The 22711-nt window shown below is 38.8% G+C and overlaps 1 protein-coding gene across 5 annotated transcripts in view; it reads right to left on the reverse strand.

Annotated features, from left to right (window-relative positions):
- Nucleotides 1-22711, reverse strand: part of HERC2 (HECT and RLD domain containing E3 ubiquitin protein ligase 2) — a 253596-nt gene that overhangs the window by 35606 nt on the left and 195279 nt on the right. For 4 of the 5 annotated variants that reach the window (XM_088024974.1, XM_088024976.1, XM_088024975.1 and 1 more), the window contains exons 70-79: nt 20147-20300; nt 9754-9861; nt 8793-8924; nt 7981-8139; nt 7777-7895; nt 7068-7193; nt 6448-6603; nt 5699-5814; nt 5401-5599; nt 1532-1746 (exon numbers count right to left, since the gene is read on the reverse strand). In XM_088024974.1, coding sequence (XP_087881100.1) covers nt 1532-1746; nt 5401-5599; nt 5699-5814; nt 6448-6603; nt 7068-7193; nt 7777-7895; nt 7981-8139; nt 8793-8924; nt 9754-9861; nt 20147-20300 — 1484 coding nt within the window. The remainder of the gene's footprint in view (nt 1-1531; nt 1747-5400; nt 5600-5698; nt 5815-6447; nt 6604-7067; nt 7194-7776; nt 7896-7980; nt 8140-8792; nt 8925-9753; nt 9862-20146; nt 20301-22711) is intronic. The other variant, XM_088024977.1, reaches the window with a different exon arrangement.

Here is a 22711-nt window from a genome sequence, read left to right on the forward strand (position 1 = left end):
CTTTTCTCCACATCCTCACCAGCACTTCCTATTTCTTTTCTTTTCGGTAATAGCCATTCTAACAGATGTGAGGTAATATCTCATTGTGGTTTTGATTTGCATTTCCCTGATGATTAGTGATGCTGAGAAACTTTTCATGTACCTATGAGTCATATGTATGTATTCTTTGGAAAAAATGTCTTTTCAGGTCCTTTGCCCATTTGTTAATCGGGTTATTTTTGGATACTGAGTTATATGAGTACCTTACACATTTTCTCCATTAATTCCTTACCAGTTATAGGTTTGCAAATATTTTCTCTTATTCTACAGATTGTCTTTTCATTTTGTTGATTGTTTCTTTTGCTGTTTGATGCAGTCCCACTTGTTTATTTTTGCTTTGGGCTTACACTTTTAGTGTCATATCCAAAAAATCATTGCAAACACCAATGTCAAGGAGCTTTTTACCTATGTTTTCCTCTAGGAGTTTTACAGCTTCAGGTCTTACATTTCATTTAAGTTTTTAAATCCATTTTGAGTTCATTTTTGAAAGTGGTGTACACAAGGGATCCAATTTCACTCTTTTGCATTTGAATATACAATTTTCCCAACACTATTTATTGAAAAGACACATGCCTGATAATTTCTGATTGGATGTAGAACACTATAAAGTTTATCTTGCTGAATGCTTGGTATGTTTGTATTCATAAAGATATTCTTGAGTTTATGGTTCCTTGTAAATACTATAATCCCTTCAGGTCTTGCTTTTAAGCTTTATTGGCAGGATCAGAGCCACACAATCTATGTTTAATTTTTTTCCCCACTTTTGTGCAACATCATTCTTAGTCCTCTAACCAGTGCCCTGGGAATTATGAGGTTTTGGAAGCAAGGTCGATCATCTGCCCTCTGTGAGCTCTACGGACCATTCCTTCTAATCCTCTTGGGTGGTTTGTTCCTTGGCCTCTCAGTTATTCTCCTCATACACGTGACTGTCAGTATTCACCTCTGCAGATTACTGTGTGTAACTTTACTGCTTCTTGTCCAATATCTTTAGGGCTGCAATTTTATATATTTAGTCTGGTGCTTTAAGTTATTTGTAATGAAGGTCCTCGTACTCCAACTGGGCAGGTAGTTCCCATCAATTTTTAAAAACTAGAGGGTTTGGTTGCTTTGTTTAAAAAATACTGTCATTTGTGTGTCCCCCTCCATTTCCTCTGTGCTTTAGTATCACATATGTTACCAAAGTGCCTACTGTGATTCAGTGAATTACTCAGAATCAGAGCAAGGGAACTTGGGGAGAAGGGCAAAGAGAAGCTCAACATACTTAGTACTTAAAAATCAAAAGTTCAGAATTGAATTTCCCCTCAAATAGGAGGTTCATGTAGGCAAGTCCACACATTGGAACACAAACTTATTTCTGCTAAATGAGTCATTAACATTTAACTTGAGTAGATTATTATAAACGTTCTGAAAAACAAAGTGCTAATACATTATACAAAAATTAAAACAAACAAGAAAAGGAAAGCATAACATTGAAAATGTTTTCACATAATACCTTCTGTTGCCATGCCCCAACTTCCCATCTTCTGCCTCACCCCAAGAGTAAACTTCTCCTTCTGAAGAGAGGGCAAGACAGTGTTTTCCTCCTGAGTTCACAGCTACTTTCTTAATAAACACGTGCTGAATGGATTCAAGTAATGTTGGGGTAGATACTGACTCTGTCCCTCCAATTCCTAGTCTGCCACCTGCACCATATCCAGTGGCATACAGCTAAGACAAGAAAAATATAAATATCAGGTTTTTATCTAAATTTATCCCTATATTTTAGTAATTAACCAGCTCAATCAGTGCTCTAGACATTTTTACCACAGAGAAATGAAATTAAAAATTAAAAATCACAAGAATGTTTATAACTTTTTGTGCTAAAAATGAAAGAAATACTTATAACTATTAGAAATCCCAAATTCAAAAAAATGTATTTCGAAAAGAAGATCTTTTCCCTGGAACAAATCCCTGATAATAACACTCATAGAAAAACTTAAATATATTTAGTATTTCAGCAAGGCAGCATATAAATCACACAATAGAATACACTATTTTTCTTTCATTCTCGGTGGGAAATTATTTCAGGACACAAGGTTTATCATTATTTTTTTTTAAATCAGACTGCCTTTTCCAAATGCATATCAAACATCCCTCCCATAAAAACTTAAATGTTGTTTCACTGTTTCAAATGCATTGCTGCACTGACACAAGAGTAAGGAAACCTCAAGGACTAAAACAGGAAATGAAACCAAGAACTCAGGCTGATAGATGAGCCCTAAAGCCAGTGTCCCCTGGGAAGGTTTTGAGAATCTTTAGCACACAGGGTGTCAGGGGTAAAGTGCCAAAGCCTAAAAGAAGACTAGAAAGGTGAGGCTCCAGTGGGCCAAATGTGAACGAAAACTAAGAAGAAAACAACAAAGCAAGGTGCCGTTCTCAATCTTAGCACTGAATTAAGATGGGGGAAATCTCTCCTGAGAATTCATCACCACAAAAGCTGGTCATGAGATTGGTTTTCAGCCTGAATTTATGCTACATTCGGCATAAATTCCTTAAAGAATTTAATTTACGATGTCTTAGACTAGTAGTACCCCAGGGTTATAAATTCTCTTTTGACAAGTGATTTCAAACTAAGCCTTAAAGAATTTCTACATAAAATCTTCCAAGGAAAATGGTCAGCTCATGGTTGAAAGAAGATACCATGAGTGAGAGTCAGCAGAACAACAGTCCAATATTAAGTTTAAAGAAATAAAGCTGGCAGGTAGTACAAAATTACCCAAAGCAGGACTTCTAGGAATTAAAAAGATAGTAACTGAAATAAAAAACCCAGATATATTTAACAGCAGATCATAAACAGGTGAAGAAGAAATTACAGAACGAGAAGATAGGTCTGAAGATATTCTCTAGCATATAGCCCAGAAACACAAAGAAAAGAAGAAACATGAAAGAAGGTGTTAGAGATATAAAAGACAGAGCCTTTGACTCAAACATCAATCAGAACTCACAGTATCAGGTAGAGATCACACAGAGAATATGAGAGAAGCAACACTGGGGAAAAAAACTCTAAGAGTTATTGAAAATTCACTTCTCAAGAGCCAGAAAGCCCCCCTCTCCCATCCCTTATCACCTGGCAAAAACAAAGTAAAACAAAAAAGGCAGAAAAAATAAAAATAAAAATATATCATAACAAAACTGTAGCTCACTAAATAAAGATATTAAAAGCAGCCACAGAGAAAAGATTCATTACCTTCATTTGGGTAAAAATTAGTCTGACCGCTGACATTTCATTAGCAACAATGAAGGCCAAAAACCAGAAAAATTAAGCTTTTAACAGGAAGACTGAAAGTAAGTCAACTGAAAATTTTATACTCTGGAACAGGGGTTAGCAAATTATGGCCCATGAGCCAAATCAGGCCCTACCATCTACTTTTGTAAATAAAGTTTTATTGGAACACAAACACATACATTCATTTACATATTGTTCACAGGCTGCTTATTGCAACAGAGACCATATGACCCATGTAGCTAAAAATACTGTGACCTTTACAGAAACTGTCTGCAACCCTTACTTTAGAAAAAGAACAAAATAAAGACCTATTCAAGTAAGCAAAAACAATCTGAGGATTAACCAACAAAAGACTCTCACTAAAGAAAACCGAAAATACATGCTTAAAATAGAAGAAAAATGATTAAAGATGTAAGGTCTGAGACATAAGAAACAATGTGACAAAGATGTATATACCACGTTGGGTAAATCTGGAAAAAAAAACTTGGGTCTATATATAACAACAAAAATAATAACGCCTATCATTCCCTAATGGGTTTGCGCCAAAACACAGGATAACAAAAGATCAGTATTTGTATTATTTGGGACGAGGACAGAAATACTAATTCACTTCAGATTTTACTAATGCATGTTAAAATAACCAGGAAACAACTAAAAAAGACACAGAATTCTCCAGAGAAGAGAAAGAGAAGGATATACTTCAACCCCTTTTAATGAGACTAGCACAATCTTGATACTCTTGGCAGGCAGCTTCTGATGTGGTTCCCAAAGGTCCCTGATTCCCACCCTGTGTAATCCCTTCTCCTTGAACATGGGCTACACCTACTGACTTAATTCTAATGGACAGAATATGGCAACAGGAATGGACTGTCACTTTTGGACTAGGTCACATAAGACTGTGACTTGGTCTTGCTATCACTCTCTCTTGCCCCATCCCCCTTGCTTGTTCTGATGAAGCCAGCTGCACATGTGAGGTGGCAAAGAACTGAGGGCAGCCTCGACAAACCACTCATGAGGAACTGAATCCTCAGTATAGCCTTGAGGCAACTGCAGCCTGGTAAGAGATCCTGGAAGGGAGGACTAAGCTAAGTCACCTCCAGAGCCCTGACCCAGAGAAACTGCAAGCTAATAAATGTGTATTTAAGTTAATTGTTGTAAGTTAAACAGATAAATAATAGAGTATCAAAACCAGACAAGGAGTGTATAAGACAGGAACATTATAATGATTGCATTCATGATCTTGGAGCTCCCCAAAATCCCAAACAAGATATTCACAAATACAAACCAAAAAATAAAACATATCTTGACCAAGTTGGGTTTCTCCAAAGAATGCAAGGGGTTTACTATAAGAAAACCAATTAATCCAATTATCCAATTCACTATATGAATCCACTAAAGGAGAAAACATAAATGTTTTTTTAAATGTAGAAAGAGAAAGAAATTTCCTTAATCTCATAAAGAGCATCCACCAAAATCTCATAGTAAGTGTGTGAAATATTCAATCAGTGTTTGCTTTGCAGCCTGGATTAAGACAAGAGCAAGCCCACGACTACCAACCCTGCTTAATATTATACCACAACTCCTACCCAGCACAACAAGCTTCCTCTCCTCCACACAAAAGGAAAAAAATAAGAGAAATGAACTGAAAAGGAACAAAATTTACAGATGACTCTCTATAAAGAAGATACAAGAAATCCTGACGTATAAAAAGGAAAGAAAAGAGTAGAAGAAGGTCACCAGACATAAAGTCAATATATAAATATCAACCATTTCATCATACTAACAGCAATTAATTTTTTAAAAGAACATTACAATAGCTAACAAAAAAGGAGTACTCTAAGGTATTATTGATATGCAAACAGTACATTTTATGTATGCTGTATTTGAAAATAAAAACTATGAAGTTATAGAACACATTGAAGATCATTCAGAAATATTTAGAATGATAACTGCCTCCAGCACACCATGAGTACTATTAACCTTGAGATAATGTTTCAATATAGAAACCTTATACATACTGTGGACCCAACGATGCACTCTAGCCATAGCAATCTCTTAGTTTTAATGTCAGTATGACACAGAAAATGTACCCTTACCTTTCCATCAGCTGTCACTGCAAATAGAGTCTGTTCTCCTCCAATTAGCTGCACAGGTCTGAGAGTTGCAAGGGCTTCACATGGAGTGGGAACTTTAACTTTTGCACCTTCGATGCCCCCAAGCTGTCCCCTATGATTATGCCCCCATCCATAAATTGTTCCACTGCCGCCAGCAGAAAGAGTCCAGTCATCTGGTCGCCTACAACAAACATTAAGTGATTAACTGATGTGGGAAAGAAGTGCAAATGAAACACCTTTCTCCAGTATACAACATTATTCTTGGTTCTGATATAATAACCTGTTCATCCACTGCACAAGTTGTTCATCTTGCTCTCTTTTAAAAATGTCGTGGCTCTCATGGAGAACATCCATGTGTTCGCTGTCTGCCATTAATTCACGAATTTTCTTAGCCACCTAGACAACATTATTATGAGATTATCAATCAAACACTCATCTCTCAAAAATAAAAGAAATAATATTAAGATAAAAAAACACAGGAATAATCCCCATCCAACAATCTGAGAGAATGCCAACATCAAAATTGTGATTTTTATAGTTAATAAGCGAAACTAATATGATTATATCAAGTCTAAGATATTTGAAAATATCCAATATATCTTTATAATACCATTATATCTTTAGTTTACTAAAAATAAACTTTAACTGAAATTCACAGTATCTGTTTATTCATTTTCACTTGTGTGCTTTTTTCTTTTTTTTTCAAGATTTTATTTATTTATTTGAGAGAGAGAATGAGAGAGAGAGAGAGAGCATGAGAGGGGGGAGGGTCAGAGGGAGAAGCAGACTCCCCGCTGAGCAGGGAGCCCAATGCGGGACTCGATCCCGGGACTCCAGGATCATGACCTGAGCTGAAGGCAGTCGCTCAACCGACTGAGCCACCCACGCGCCCTGTCTGCTTTTTTCTTTATGGTATTCCTTTGTAAGAGAATGTTGCTCTGCCTCATAATATTGGCATCTTTTTATACAACAGCTGAAAAAGGAAAATGGTTTACATTCCAAAAGTGATTTAAAAATAACATGCAATACCTCATCAAGAAAAAGACGTGGCAATGGTGTTCTTTTATCCAGGGCCACAGCAACACGAGAGGCCATGCAGTACCTTCGGAACCAAGCCCACTTGTGCGTCTCAGCACAGCAGGGGAGAGTGTCTAGTTCCAGGTCACAAGCAAGAGCTACCAGTACCTGCAGCAACCAAAAATTAGTAACACAAGGAAGCTCAGAAATGCAGCTAACATTCCACTTCACCAGTACTGCATACTAAAGACAGACACCATTATAGGGTTTCTGTGAGTCCTCATTCAGGAAGGAGCTCCTTATTCCAGGCTGACTGCCATGTGCCAAGCAAGTATGTCACCATCACCAGTGATGTGGATTATTCCTACCCAGCCCTTAGTGATGCACCTGACACACAGGACCTCAGATCTGACAACTGCTACAATACTTGCTGCCTAAGTCAATCATCTCAAAGTACACTAATACTTGGTTAAAGTATTAAGGGCTTAAGTCACATAGTCATTTCTGGACATTTTTCACATTCAAAGTCAGCAATACCTGTATCTGTCCTCAAGGGGGCCTGAAATGCAATGCACTACACATGACCACTCTCGGTGGCTCTCCTCATCACTTTAAAGCAAGTCAAGCATTACCTTAAAGAATGGGCTGTGGAGCAGCTGCTTGCCACCTCTTACAATAGGATCTTCATATTCAAACTGCCTTTGCAAAGCTTCTGGAAGGCCTTTTACCAAAGCAGCAAGAGCACTACCTGTAAAACTCTAAAAAAACAACAAAATTATTTCCTAGCAAAGCAATCCAAAATGTAGGGAAGTAGGCGTTTTGTTTCTGAGTCAAATGTTTTGTTTTGTTGGTACTATTTGCCCTAAAAAAATGTGTATTGAGATTTTTCAAATAGGTTTGATGAAACCTAAATTAAAAATAAGAGCTTGAAAATTCACCTCAGAATGCTTGGTCTCGATTTCAGTATAGCCACTTGCAGGGAACCAGTCTCTTTCTGGCTTATAAAGCCCCATCTCCTAAGAAGGTTAAGATCAAGCATCCTTTCAACAGTAACTACCTCATACAGCAAAAACAAAGGGATGTTGTGAGCCAGATTTGTTGCAAAGTCTAACAGACACAATCCTATGCTCACAGCCATTGACACATCTGTCTCCAAAAATCACAAGCCAGTCTGCAGTCAGTATATGGAGCAACATAAAGGAGTCTGGATGGGACAAAGGTGGCATTATTCTTATGTAGAATTTCTCAACTCTTCTCAGTGATTTAAAAGTTTAAATTATTTAAGCAACATTTTATTCCCAAAGGTCAAACATCTAGAAACTGTAATTTAATGTTCCATACCAAAGCTCTTGCTTCCCCATCGTTATCTCCAAGTAGCCTGTTTATGTTAATTGATTGCCCAAATTCAGTTGTAAGCAGCTTCCTCAGTCTTTGAAGGGCCCACATTCTGTGACTGGCCGCTAAAATGAGCAGACAGAACATATCAGAAGCTTGACCACTTTTCCCTTCAAGTACAACAGACAAGATAATAAAGGTGCTATTTACCTAAAGCACTCAGCTGTGCACAGGCTGCCAGCGACGCCGCGAGGCGGGGGACAATGCTTCTGTTTGAGGTGAGGTTGAGGCGGAAGTCTAATAGACATGTCACCAAGTCCATGGATGGACAGGAGAGCACGCAGCGATCGGAAAGGAGGTCTTTAGGGCCTGAGAAATGAGCACTGTAAATGTCCTTGTGTTGAACAGGATGAGGGCTATCCCACAAGGAGACCTACACAAATCTGACCCAGTGGACCTTGTCTACCCGGATGCTGTGGTTACAGAGCTGCCCATGGTACTGCCACTGTCTGTGTCACACTACACTCTGTACATTGACATTTTAACTGAAAATCAAACAGCTTAAGAAGTGCAACCAGCAGGGCGCCTAGGTGGCTCAGTAAGGTTAAGTGTCTGCCTTTAGCTCAGGTCATGATCCCAGGCCTGGGATCGAGCCCCGTGGTGGGCTCTCTGCTCAGCAGGGAGTCTATTTGTCCCTTTCCCTCTGCCCCTAGCCCCCATTCTTGCTCTCTTTCTCTCTCTCAAATAAACAAATAAAATCTTTAAAACAAACAAACAAAAAAAAGTGCAACCAGCAATAACTCCTTTCCTATTAGGTGATGGATGGACTGCTAACACCCTAACCACTAGACTGCTGAGGTGGCTCTTTGGCAGTTCTGATCATCACTGCAGTGGGGCCTTGGGCAGGGCTGGCTCCCAACTCATCAGGAGAAGGCAGACTACAAAGTACTAAATGAAAATGGTTTGTGTGTCCACCTTGCTTGAGTCATCAGGACTTGCATGCCGCCAGGCCCCCCACTTACCTGCAGCTGGCATGATGGGATAGACTGTGAAACGCCAGCCCCACCCATTCACAGACCCATCACTGATGAACTTCCACTTCAACTCATCCCCTGGGATGCGCAGCTCACTGGACCAGTCAGACCATTCTCGGCCTAGTACAGAAAAGTAGGCCCTGGGGTTGGGTCCTTTCCATCATGTGATCAACACAAACTTCTTTAGATACAAAGCAAAATCATCTACACTGTATCTGAAGAACAGCTGGCTCCTCCAACCCAAGTTCTCCCAAATTTGAGTTCATACTACTCCTAGTGAATAACATTTAATACATAGTGTCCTTCCATACACACTATACCAAATACTAGGGAAATTGCGAACAGGTAGGCACTGCCTGATGGAAACACTCATACATAACTACAACATAGTATGACAGGACAGCAAAGTCAGCCAGCACACACACCAGGTCAAGGGCTTATAGGGAAGTTTCCAGGGGAAGGTCTTATATGATGGCAGTTACCCAGGAAACAGGATAAAGAGCTTCAGCTTTCCCCGGAGAGGGTACAATTTTACAAAAAACCTGAGCCCAGCCCTCACTGAATCAATTATCAACTGAGTCCCTGTAGGCAGCTTTCTCATACATCAACCTCTAACTTGCACAAGCCTGGTATTCCCACATGTCTTATAGCACCATCTCTAACTATCTGGGTGAAACTGGGCTTCCCAGACTGTCTGTGTCCCAAGGACCCAACAGGAAACCTGTAATCCCACCCACCACTGGTGAGGTGCACAAACAACTAGTGTAATTATCTTACTGAAAGTATTAGGAAGAGGCAGATAAAACCTACTGTATTTTGCAGCAAAATAACTTATTGTCCCATCTTTAAGTGTCACATAAGAATGAAGCAATAGCATTCTGTTTAGTAAGTTAACAGTTCTATTTTATGAAGGCAAGGAGACAGCGTCCTGCTCAACCCTCCTTCACACCTGACCGCACGGAGACAATCCTGTTGACACCGTCCATGACCGTGAGAGGGTCGTGGCGCCTCTCTGTAGAGCACTGCCGGTCAAACTCCACCCTGAGTCCTTCTGCCCCTGGAGGTCAAGTGAGCACAAAACACAGTGTTTACTCCCAACTGACATACCACAGCCAAGGCCATAAGCCACAACACACCACACATAAACAGTGAAACTAAAATGATGTTTAACAGCTAATGAAAAGCAGAAAGGAAGAAAGAACTGACCTCAAAGACAAGAATCTTAAGACTAACTGCCTCTTTCCCCTCACCTTGTCTACCACAGAAGACTTCAACAGTGATGGAAAGGCCAAGAAGAAACTTCTGTTTGGCTAATTCATTTTGTGCTCTCACTTCTAGGCAAATTTTCATTGGCAGACCAAGTTTTATTATTCCCACCCCCCACACACACACACACATTTAAAATGCCATTTGAAATATTCATCAAACTTTTAGCATTCGATCTAGAGTCTTCTTTGGACAAATTAGCTTACAAAAGAATTAATGAAGGGCAGCACCTAGGTTATGGTAGAACGAAGAGGTTAGCAAATCCTTCTTTCAAAACACACAATTATAAAAGACAATGATCCCAGGGCTCTGAAAATAATGTAAAGGCAAACAACAAATTGAGAAGTGTTTATGAAAAAAACTGCCAAATATGGGTAGGGACAGTGAGTGTCTATGGTGTTCTTGCCTGGGCATGTTTTTTTTTTTTTAATTTTTTATTATTATGTTAATCACCATACATTACATCATTAGTTTTTGATGTAGTGTTCCATGATTCATTGTTTGCGTATAACACCCAGTGCTCCATGCAGAACGTGCCCTCTTTAATACCCAAAACCAGGCTAGCACATCCCCCCAACCCCCTCCCCTCTAGAACCCTTAGTTTGTTTTTCAGAGTCCATCATCTCTCATGGTTCATCTCCCCATCCAATTCCCCCGCTTCATTCTTCCCCTCCTGCTATCTTCTTCTTCTTTTTTTAACATATAATGTATTATTTGTTTCAGAAGTACAGATCTGTGATTCAACAGTCTTGCACACTTCACAGTGCTCACCATAGCACATACCCTCCCCAATGTCTATCACCCAGCCACCCCATCCCTCCCACCCCCCACCACTCCAGCAACTCTCAGGTTGTTTCCTGAGATTAAGAATTCTTCATATCAGTGAGGTCATATGATACATGTCTTTCTCTGATTGACTTATTTTGCTCAGCGTAATACTCTCCAGTTCCATCCACGTTGTTGCAAATGGCAAGATTTCATTCCTTTTGATGGGTGCATAATATTCCACTGTGTATATATGGGTATGTTTTTATCCAAGTTGGAAGACAGTTCTACCAGGATGAGACTCTGCCTCCAGCAGAAGCTGACTGGTATAGAGTAGGAAGGAGAAAATGCATGCCAAGGTCATTGCCAGTAAAAGGACCAACAAGAAAGCCTCCATCTCCACTGGCCTGAGAACAGTTTCACTAGATGTCAGATCTGAGAACTAGCCGGAAATTTAACAGGGAATCATAAAATACAGAGACCACAGAAGGGCTACTGAGGGCATCAGGGAGGCCTGGAAAAACTGGGATGCATACACACAGGAAAACTGCCAAAACACTGAATTCTAAGCCCTCCCTGCTTCCACCCACATGTAGACCCATCAGCAGAAGGGGAGACCAGTAGGCTTGAGCATAAGCCAAGAAGATATAGAACAAACCCTAGAAGTCAGGCTAGAAAACAGAAGAGTGAAGCCAAGACATCAGAGGCTGCATGCTATGGGGTAAACAGATTTCAGAGAGAATTCTAGGCATGATATAAAACAAGTACACAAAACAATAAAAATAACCATTATAAATCTTTAAAAAAAAATCAGAAACCAGATGATACAATATATTATCTAGAATGTCTGTTTTTCAGCAAAAAATTATGAGACATGCAAAAACACTGAAAAGTGTGAGCCATACTCCGGAATAAAATCAGTCAATAAAAGTGGACTCTGATGGGCCAGATGCTAGATTTAGCAGACAACTTTTAAGCAACTGAAATAAGTATGTTCAAAATTTAAAAAAAAAAAAAACACAGAGAAAAGATAACATAGGAAAACAAGATAACAATGACTTAAAAAATATAAAATGTCAATAAAGAGAAACTATGAGGAAAGTACTAAAAAGAAATTTCTGAGTTGGGAAGTATAATAACCAAAATGAAAAATTCACTCGATGGGCAAAATGGCAGATTTAAAACAGCAGAGAAAAAGAATCAGTCAAATTGAAGACTGTATAATTTCCATCTTACTCTAGCTGGAAAATAAGAGAAAAAAGATTGAGGAAAAATAAGCAAAGTCTCAAACACCTAGGGGACAACATCAAGGAATACAAACATATGAAGAATGAGAACTTCCTCCCAAAAAAGGGGGAAGAGAAAAAGAGGGGACAGAAAAAGTAGTTAAACACATACAACCAAACACCCCAATTTGATGAAAAATATTAATCTACAGTTCCCAAAATTAATAAATCCCAAGTAAGATAAACAAAGAGATCCACACCCAGACCCATTATATTGAAACTGTTGAAAACCAAAGACAAAGAGAAAATTATGAAAGCAGCAAGAGAGAAAAAAAAAAAGACACATGACATCTAGGAGTACAAAATATCATTAATGGCTGACTTCTGAGAAACAGTGAAGGACAGAAACCAGTGAGATGACATGTTTAAAATAATATAAGAGAAAAAATCCTATCAACTAAGAATTGTATATCTAGCAAAACTATCCTTCAAAAAGTAAAGGCAAAATTAAAACATTCCCAGATAAACACATACTGATATGACATCAAATAGAAACATGAATCCATGGGAGGAAATAAAGAGCACTGGGAATGGGAAATATGTGTTTTAAAAGATAGGATAAGTATATTTTTTTTCTTTCCTGAATATTTTTGAAAGACAAAAGATTACATGAAGCAAAGCTTAGGAAACTATATTCCATGGGCCACATTTGTCCCACCCGTTCTTGCATAGCCTGTGAGCTAAAAATGGTTTGTATATTTTCAAATGGTTGGGAAAAAAATTCAAAATATTATTTTGTGACATATGGAAGTTTGCCAATCCCTGGCATAATGCAATAATTATTATACCATATACATCACATGTAACACATATAGTTACAATCTGTTGCACAGCCCTATCACATGTAAATGTAATATGTATGACAGTAATAGCAAGAAGGAAGAAAGAGGAAATAGAACTATGCTGGAGAATGCTATATTTTACCAGTATTAGCATGAAGTAGATTATGATAAATTCAAATACATATTTTAATCCCTAGAGCAAACACTAAAAAAAGTGGCTGAAAATCAACAGAATTAAAATGGTACATTAAAAAAAATTTAATACAAAAGAAAGCACTAAAGGAAGAAGCAAAAAAGAGACAAGGCATAGGGAAAACACAGCAAAATGGCAGATGTAAACCCAACCAAAGCCATAATTACACTAGATATGAATGGCTTAAGCATCTCAATCAAAAGCCAGAGACTGCTGGATTTAAAAAAAAAAAAAAAAAAAAAGGCAGGATCTAACTAAAAGGTGCATAACCAGAGACAAACCCTGGCTCAAAGTAAAAAGATGGAAAAAGGTCTAGCATGCAAAGAATAACCATAGGAGAAATGGACTGCCTATACTAATATTACACAAAATAGATTTTAAGGCAAGAAACGTTAATAGAGACAAAAAGGGATATTTCACATTGAAAAAAGAGTCAAACATCTGGAATATATAACAATTACAGAGGTATGTATATCTAACAACAAAGCTCCAAAACACATGAATGAAAAGCTGATAGAAATTAAAGAAGTAGACAAATCCACAATTACAGCTGGAGATTTCAATACCGAATCTCAATAACTGATATAACAAGTGAACAGAAAATCAGTAAGACTACAGATTTCAACAGGACTACCAACCATCTTAACCTTAGAGACAATTGCAAAACACTTCCCCTAACAAAGGAAGAATGCACATTCCTACTAAGCAAACATAAAACATTCTCTAGGATAGACCACATTCTATAAAATAAGTCTCAACAAATTTAAAAGATCTGAAATCATTCAGTATATGACTAACTACAATCATAACTGTATAACTAAAATGGAATTAAATCAGAAATTACAAACAGAAAGAAATCTGCGAAATCCCCAAATACTTAACACTTCTAAATAATCCATGGTTCAAAGAGATCTCAAAAATGAAACCAGAAAGTATTTTAGGCTGAACAAAAAATGAAAACACAGCACTATCATAATTTATGTAGTACAGCCAAAGCAGTGGTTAGAAGGAAATCTGTTACTTCAAACGCTATTAAGAAAGGAGGTCTCAATAATCAATGCTTCTACCTTAAAAAAAAAAAAGTAAAAACATACTGTACCTAAAGCAGAAGGAAGAAAATTCTAAAGATCAGAGTAGAAATCAATGAAAGAGAAAACAAAAAATGAAGGAAAACCCAAATCAATGAAACCAGAGGTTAGTTCTTTGAAAAGATCAACAAAATTAATCAACTTTTAACATGGCTAATGGTGGGGGAAGCTGGTAGAAATACAGAAGACAGAAATGATCAAAAACCAGGAAAAAAGAAGGGACATCAATATTATGTTATAATAAGATATATATTTGGTCTTTGTCCCTCATCGCTGGCACAGAGCTCCTAAAATCCTAGAAATTTTCTGTTAGGAGTGTCTTTTGTCATTCATAAGGAGTCTTTTGGAGCCCACCTGAGTTTATGCTAATGAGCTTAGGGCGGGGTCCCTAGAGCACCTCAGGATGAGGCTGGTCACCAGAAAGACCAAATGACTGGAAGGTTGGACCTTTCAATCCCACCAAGAGATCTCTGGGAAGGGGAGCAAGTGTGGAGGGGGTGTTGTAGATTAAGGTACATAAAAACTCCTGAATGGCAAGATCTGATGAGCCTCCACATACTGGGAGAGTGGTACACCCCAGTTCCACAAGGACAGAAGCTCCTGTACTCAGGCCTTATCCTGACCACATTCTTTGTACCTCTTCAACTGGCTATTCATCTGCATAGATATTTATAATATCTTTTATAATAAACTGGTAAACTTAAGTGTGAAGCTGAATAACAGACACTTTATTTCAAATGAAGTCAGGAGGCCAGAATGGTGAGTTCTCATGCCCTACCGTTCTTCATCAGTTGCAGAATCCCACAAGAAGAGAGATATCTTGCATTCCCAACAGGAAGAATCCTGTACATTACTACCCCAGCAGGAAGAAAGGTGTTTTTCCTCCTCCAGCAAGAGCCCAGCCAATGAGACTATCACAACTCAGCCAATGAAAAGCCACTATACTTTGAACTCACAGTTTACTCCAATGGAATTTTTGTTTATAAGAACCCCTTCCAACTCTCCCCTTTCCTCTATAAAAGAGAATAATTCTCCTTTGTTCTATGAACTTACCTATGGCTTTTGCTATGACTTGCTTGTCCCAAACTGCAATTCCTCTGCTATTGTCAAATAAAACCATTTGCTGGTAAAATAACAGGCTGTTTTACTTTTAAGGTCAACATAAGAAAATATTTCTCTGAATTCTGTGAGCTGCTCTAGCAAATTAATCAAACCCAAGGAGGGGGTCACGGAAACCTCCGATTTATACCAAATCAGTCCAGAAGCACAGATGATAATTTAGGTTTGTGACTGACATCTGAAGCTGTGGGCTGAGCCCTTAATCTGTGGGATCTGACACTATCTCCAGGTGGATGGTGTCAAGATTGAGTTAAATTTTAGGACATCCAGCTGGTATCACAGAATTGCTTGATGTGTGGGAAACACCCACATATCTTGCGTCAAAAGTGAAGGAGTGCTGTAGTACAGTATTGAGAGTAGAGGAGATACATGGGAATGTGTTATTTCATTAGAACCAACCAACCCTACAGAAATATAAAGGGTTTTGAGGGACACCATAAACAACTTCATACCAACACATTAGATGAAATGAACAAAGTCCAAAAAGACACAGTTAACCAAAATTGATTCAAAAAGAAACAGAACATCTGACAAGATTTACCTTCCCAAAAAGAAAAGCCCAGGCCCAGATGGCTCCACTGGTGAATTCTATCAGCTATTTAAAGAAGAATAATACCAATCCTACACAAACTCTTTCAGAGAATAGAGGAGGAGGGAAACACTTTGCAACCCAATCTATTAAGGCCAGTATTGTCCTGATACCAAAACCAGACAGAGCTATCCACAAGAAAGGAAAAGCCATATAAATAAATTAATTTTAAAATAACTTAAAGCTACAAAGCAATACTATTCATGAAAATAGATGCAAAAATCCTTAACAAAATATTAGCAAACCAAATCCTGCAACATATAAGAAAGATTACACATTGTCAACAATTGTGATTTGTTCAGGAATGCAAAGTGAGTTTAATATCCAAAACCTGATTTCTACAATATGCTCTATTGAGTAAACAACAAAACACACAAAAAGCATTTGACAAAATCTAACACTTACTCTTAAAATCTATCCCCCAAACTAGGAACAGAAAGAAACTTCCTCAAGCTGATAAGGGCATCTATGAAAAATCTAGTTAATGGACGTAATGCTGACAGACTAAACGTGTTAACCTTACTGGAACAAGGAAAGGATTTCTACTCTCACCCTTAGTATGCAACTGATTCTAGCCAGTCTCTGCTCTAGTGTAAGGGACAGATGATGTCTGTTAAATGTCACAGGGTGTTAACTGTTACGAAGAAGGAAGGGTGTGAAATGAGATCGGGGAAAGGCTGCTTCTGCATATGGTGGTTAAACTGGAAAGGATTCTCTGAACAAGGGAGATATGGCCAGAAATCTGTAATTGCCTCGGGGAAGAATATTTCAGGCAGATGGCAAATACAAAGAGCCTGAACCTGGAATATACTTCAGGACTGGCAAAGAAGATGATGTGGAGGGGCCCAGAGAGAGAGACAAAGGAGTGAGGAAGCAATACATTGAAGAGGTGACCAGGGCTTATATAAAGTCATACAGACCATGGTCAGAAGTTCAGTTCTTATTTTAAAGTTATACTTATGGGGTATATTGGTGGGTTTTAAGCAGAGGACCAGTATGTTCTGACTGGGGTGGTTCACAAGGTGGTTTTAAGAGAGTATCTCTGATTGTCCTGTAGGGAGATGATTCTGGGGGACACAGGAGGTTAGGTGCTAGTATAGTATATGGTGCTAGTATGATAAACTGGGTGAGACCAACTGGTTGGGCCCAGAATGGCCAGGAGTTAGAGAGAAATGACTGAGTTAGTAATATATTTTAAAAGTAGAAATGATAGGCACTTTCAGGGAAGATGGCAGAGTAGGAGGACCCTAAACTCACTTCACCCCACAGATACAGCTAGATAACTGGATACACTAGATACAACTAGATAACACTCATATCAGAGCAAATAACCCAGAAAAGGACCCAAAGACTGGCTAAACAAACATCACAACTAAAATCAGTCAAGGGATTCACAAAACAAAAAGATGTAAAATTTGACACCATATACCTAAAGCATTGGGGGAGAGAAGAGTAAAGAATGGGTTCAAACTTATTGTGAAGATGTCAATGCTACCTAGAGCAATCTACACATTCAATGCAATCCCCATCAAAATACCATCCACTTTTTTCAAAGAAATGGAACAAGTAATCCTAAAATTTGTATGGAACCAGAAAAGACCCTGAATAGCCAGAGGAATGTTGAAAAAGAAAAGCAAAGCTGGCAGCATCACAATTCTGGACTTCAAGCTCTATTACAAAGCTGTCATCATCAAGACAGTATGGTACTGGCACAAAAGTAGACACATAGATCAATGGAACAGAATAGAGAGCCCAGAAATGGACCCTCAACTCTATTGTCAACTAATCTTCGACAAAGCAGGAAACAATGTCCAATGGAAAAAAGACAGTCTCTTCAACAAATGGTGTTGGGAAAATTGGACAGCCACATGCAGAAGAATGAAACTGAACCATTTCCTTACAGCACACACAAAAATAGACTCAAAATGGTTGAAAGACCTAAATGTGAGACAGGAGTCCATCAAAATCCTAAAGAGAATACAGGCAGCAACCTCTTCGACCTCAGCCACAGCAACTTCTTCCTAGAAACATTGCCAAAGGCAAGGGAAGCAAGGGCAAAAATGAACTATTGGGACTGGATCAACATAAAAAGCTTTTGCACAGCAAAGGAAACAGTCAACAAAACCAAAAGACAACTGCCGGAATGGGAGAAGATATTTGCAAATGATGTATCAGATAAAGGGCTAGTATCCAAAATCTATAAAGAACTTCTTAAACTCAACACCCAAAGAACAAATGATCCAATCAAAAAACGGGCAGAAGACATGAACAGACATTTTTCCAAAGAAGACATCCAAATGGCCAACAGACACATGAAAAAGTGCTCAACATCGCTTGGCACTAGGGAAATCCAAATCAAAACCGCAATGAGATACCACCTCACACCAGTCAGAATGGCTAAAATTAACAAGTCAGGAAACGACAGATGTTGGCGGGGATGTGGAGAAAGGGGAACCCTCTACACTGTTGGTGGGAATGTAAGCTGGTGCATCCACTCTGGAAAACAGTATGGAGGTTCCTCAAAAAGTTGAAAATAGAGCTACCATACAACCCAGCAATTGCACTCCTGGGTATTTACCCCAAAGATACAAATGTAGGGGTACATGCACCCTGATGTTTATAGCAGCAATGTCCACAATAGCCAAACTGTGGAAAGAGCCAAGATGTCCATTGACAGATGAATGGATAAAGAAGATGTGGTATTTATATACAATGGAATATTATGCAGCCATCAAAAGGAATGAAATCTTGCCATTTGCAACGACGTGGATGGAACTGGAGGGTGTTATGCTGAGCAAAATAAGTCAATCGGAGAAAGACATGTATCACATGACCTCACTGATATGAGGAACTCTTAATCTCAGGAAACAAACTGAGGATTGATGGAGTGGTGGGGGTGGGAGGGATGGGGTGGCTGGGTGATAGACATTGGAGAGGGTATGTGCTATGGTGAGTGCTGTGAATTGTGTAAGACTGTTGAGTCACAGACCTGTACCTCTGAAACAAATAATACATTATATGTTAAAAAAAAAAAAGAAAGAAAGAAGATAGCAGGAAGGAAAGAATGAAGGGGGTAAGTTGGAGGGGAAGACGAACCATGAGAGACTATGGACTCTGAGAAACAAACAGGGTTCTAGAGGGGACAGGGCTGGGGAGATGGGTTAGCCTGGTGATGGGTATTAAGGAGGGCACGTACTGCATGGAGCACTGGGTGTTATATGCAAACAATGAATCATGGAACACTACATCAAGAACTAATGATATAATGTATGGTGATTAACATAATAAAATATATATATATACACACACACATATATATATATATATACACACACACATATATAAATAGGAGAAAAAAAAACTCAAGCTTCTAATCCATTGCTTATGCAAACAGCACCCCTGGGTAACCAATTAAAGGATGAGGGAAAATATCTCTTTATAAAGTATTCCAGCTAATAAGAAAGAAAGAAATGAAACAATTAGAATAGCACCATTTTGCAACCCCAGTGGATTAATGGCCTCAGGCTCTGAGCACTGGTAGCTGCTAACATCACATAAGGAAAGACAAGCAGGCACCAGGTACTTTCAGATGCTAGGACACAACCACCAGTGGTCTTGCCAAAGGGGCTGAACTACTTGGAACTCTGAATCAAGTCAAATTTACAGAAAGACAAGGTTGAAGAATAGGCTGAAGTACAACAGGAGTATGCAAATCCAAGCTGCAGGGAAGCCCAAAGGTTCAAAGGCCCAGGTTCCTCAATAGGTACATTGTTGAAAAAAATGGAAAAAGAAAATAAAGGAAGAAACTAAAGTTACAATAAGAAAGTTAAAAGATAGAAACTATTAATTAAAAAGAGACTTAAGAAGTGGAAGCACACCTGGGTAATAAAAACTGTCCAGAAATAAAAGTCACCCTTATCTCCAAATGAGGACAGCAATCACTTTAGTGGGGACACAAGAAGGGCTTCTAGAAACCGGCACAGGACCTCTTTTAGGTCTGAGTTTTGGTGACTAAGGCATACACCTAATAATCATTAAGCTAAATATTCACTTTGTGTGGTTTTCTGTATCACATTTTGAAAAAAAAAAAAAAGGTTTTTATTAGAAAAGTGGGAGAAATAATTCTAAAGCAATTCTGTAGCTTCTTTTCTATAAAATGGTGATGGTTACTTCTACTGATGCAATTACAGAAATGAAGCCATTCTATGGGCAGAGATTCCCCCCACCTCCTCCCCCTGGACCAGCACTGAATACCTGGTATCTTGACTGTGCCACTGGAGGAAGTGTCGTCTGTGTAGGGATGGCTACTCTCTACCACCACAGGCTGAGAGGACAAGCGGCCGCTCTGCGAGTCCGTGGCTACATCCTCCAGTTCGGTGACACAGAGCTCCAGCAACATATCTGCCACCTGGTGGAGGAAGCAGGGGCACAGATCAAGTCATCAGGATACTATCCCTGCCAGCCCTGCTCCAGGTCTTTCCACAGGGACAGGGTGGCAGAGCAGAGCACTTGGGAATTTGACAAATCTAGTTTAAATCAGGGCTTGGTTCCCTCACCTATAACATCAAAATAGCACAGAGCTCACAGAGGTGCCTATATATGTATGTATGAGGCTGGGAGGTGCCTGACATATATAAGACACTCAATATATCCCAAATGATGAAACTGTGATCACAACAGTTTCTTTTAATATCAAAACAAGATTACTTCCTAGGTAGGAAAAATCTTCCTCAGGAACAAAATATCAAGGGAAGGAGCAGAAAGGTGATAAAAATGACCAAAATCCAAGAAGACACCAGGGATCAAGCAGGAGTGGGCAGGAATAAAGAAGAATGATCAAGCCATCCAGGCCAAACAGCAGCAGAGTATCTGGAATGAGGGGCTATAAATACAAACTTAAGTGGGAATTTCTCTTGACCCAGGACATTAAGAGACAGCCCCCATACCATATTCCTTCAATAATCCATAATGTCATTATTTCATTTTAAAATTTTAGTGATTCACACCACTGAAGTAGTCAACTCTGGTGATCATAAACTCCTTGACTTCTATTTTTAGAAACAAATAAGAAGGGGAGCCTGGGTGGCTCAGTCGGTTAAGCGTCTGCCTTCAGCTCAGGTCATGATCTCAGAGTCCTGGGATCAAGCCACGCTTCGGGCCCCCTGCTTGTGCTCTCTTGTTCTCTCTTGCCATCTTTCTCTCTCAAAGAAATAAATAAAATCTTAAAAAAAAAATATGTTACTATAGCAATAATGACCTGTAAATTTTCTACATTCGGGAAAAAAAAACTATTCTCTATTCCATACTTTTCAGGAATGATTTTTTTCTCTATTTTTCCTCATATTTAGATAACAAACCAAGTAACTTAGTAAACAGTGATTTACTAATGACAAACTAATATCATTGCCATCTAGGTATTAGAACTATAAATATATACATCTCTCTCTTTCAAGAGTTCCAGACAGTTGGTCAGGGTAGGACAAAGGACTAGCATCTTGCCACTAGTCAGGACAGTTTGAAGACAATCCTATCTCTGCTTCTGCCTCTCTTTGAGCCTGCTGTGGGTTTCTGTCACTGAGACACAGATGTTGGTGTCATCAAACACCTACTGCACAGCCCACCAGGGGTCTTCTGGGCTGCACAATCTTCCTCTGAAAAAACCATCATTCCCTCAGGAGGGCCCAATAAGCTTCTCAGGAGAAGATGACATAAGGATCATAGATGTGGCTCTGCCCTCAGAGTACCCAGGGTCCAACACCGTTTCTCCCACCCACCAGCAACCTGAGTGTCCCTGAGCCAGAAACAACCCCTCAGAGCCTCAGTTTCCTCATCTGTAAACAGAGAATACCAACACCTACCCTCGTACCAAGAACACACCAGAACTGGACCCAGCAGATTTATGTGCAACAAATGCTGGGCATTATTTCTTTAAATCCATGTCCTCATTCATATCCTTTCCTCTCACAAATGCAATAAACTTATGAAAAAAAAATTAAGCTTTTGCTTGTGGCAATTCATCTTGATTCAATCTCTCAGAATTATGCCAAGTAACTTGCCTCAGAAAAGTAGAAAGTAGGAAACCTACTTCCTGTTCTTTCTGAATACAATTAAGAAATAACAAGCCCCAAACCATTTACTATCTACCAAACCATTTACTATGTTTTCAAGACCACTGAACCATACTTAAGTAACTTCTCATTTGTGTGGTAGTGATATGGGGCCCAGAGAAACACAGATTACATATCTGTACAGAGCACATGGCATCAGACTTCCTGATGCGGCCAGTGTAAGAAAGGCAGAGCAAGGCCACTGATAAATAAGAGTCCTTAAGGAAGCCAAAAAACTTTAGGATTCATCAATCCAATTTCTAAGATATACTGATACATGATACTGGCTTTCTATCCTAAACTAGCCACATGTGGCTATACAAATTTAAATTAATTAAAGTTAAATAAAATGAAAACTTCAGTTCCTCAGGTGCACCAGTCATTTTTGAAGTGGTCAACAGCTACACGTGACTGGAGGCTATCACACTGAATGGCTTCAGCTACAAAACACTGCCGCCACAGCAAAAAATCCTATTGGATCCAGTGTTACCAAATATTAAAAACCTATTTAAAGCTATAATAGTTAAAACACTGTAGTATGAGACCATAAAGAGTTAGGTTAATGGAACAAGAAAAGAGTCCATAAATGGACACAAATATATACAGGAATTTAAAATATGATTAAAATAGTTTTCAAACCATTGAGAAAAGGATAGATTATTCAATAAACAGTGTTGGGCAACATGCTTGCCATCTAGGAAAAAATAAAGTT

The sequence above is a fragment of the Eumetopias jubatus genome, unplaced genomic scaffold, assembly GCF_037043125.1.
Source record: "Eumetopias jubatus isolate StellerSeaLion01/CBP00866 unplaced genomic scaffold, mEumJub1_p1.0 scaffold_7, whole genome shotgun sequence".
Classification (NCBI taxonomy): Eukaryota; Metazoa; Chordata; class Mammalia; order Carnivora; family Otariidae; genus Eumetopias; species Eumetopias jubatus.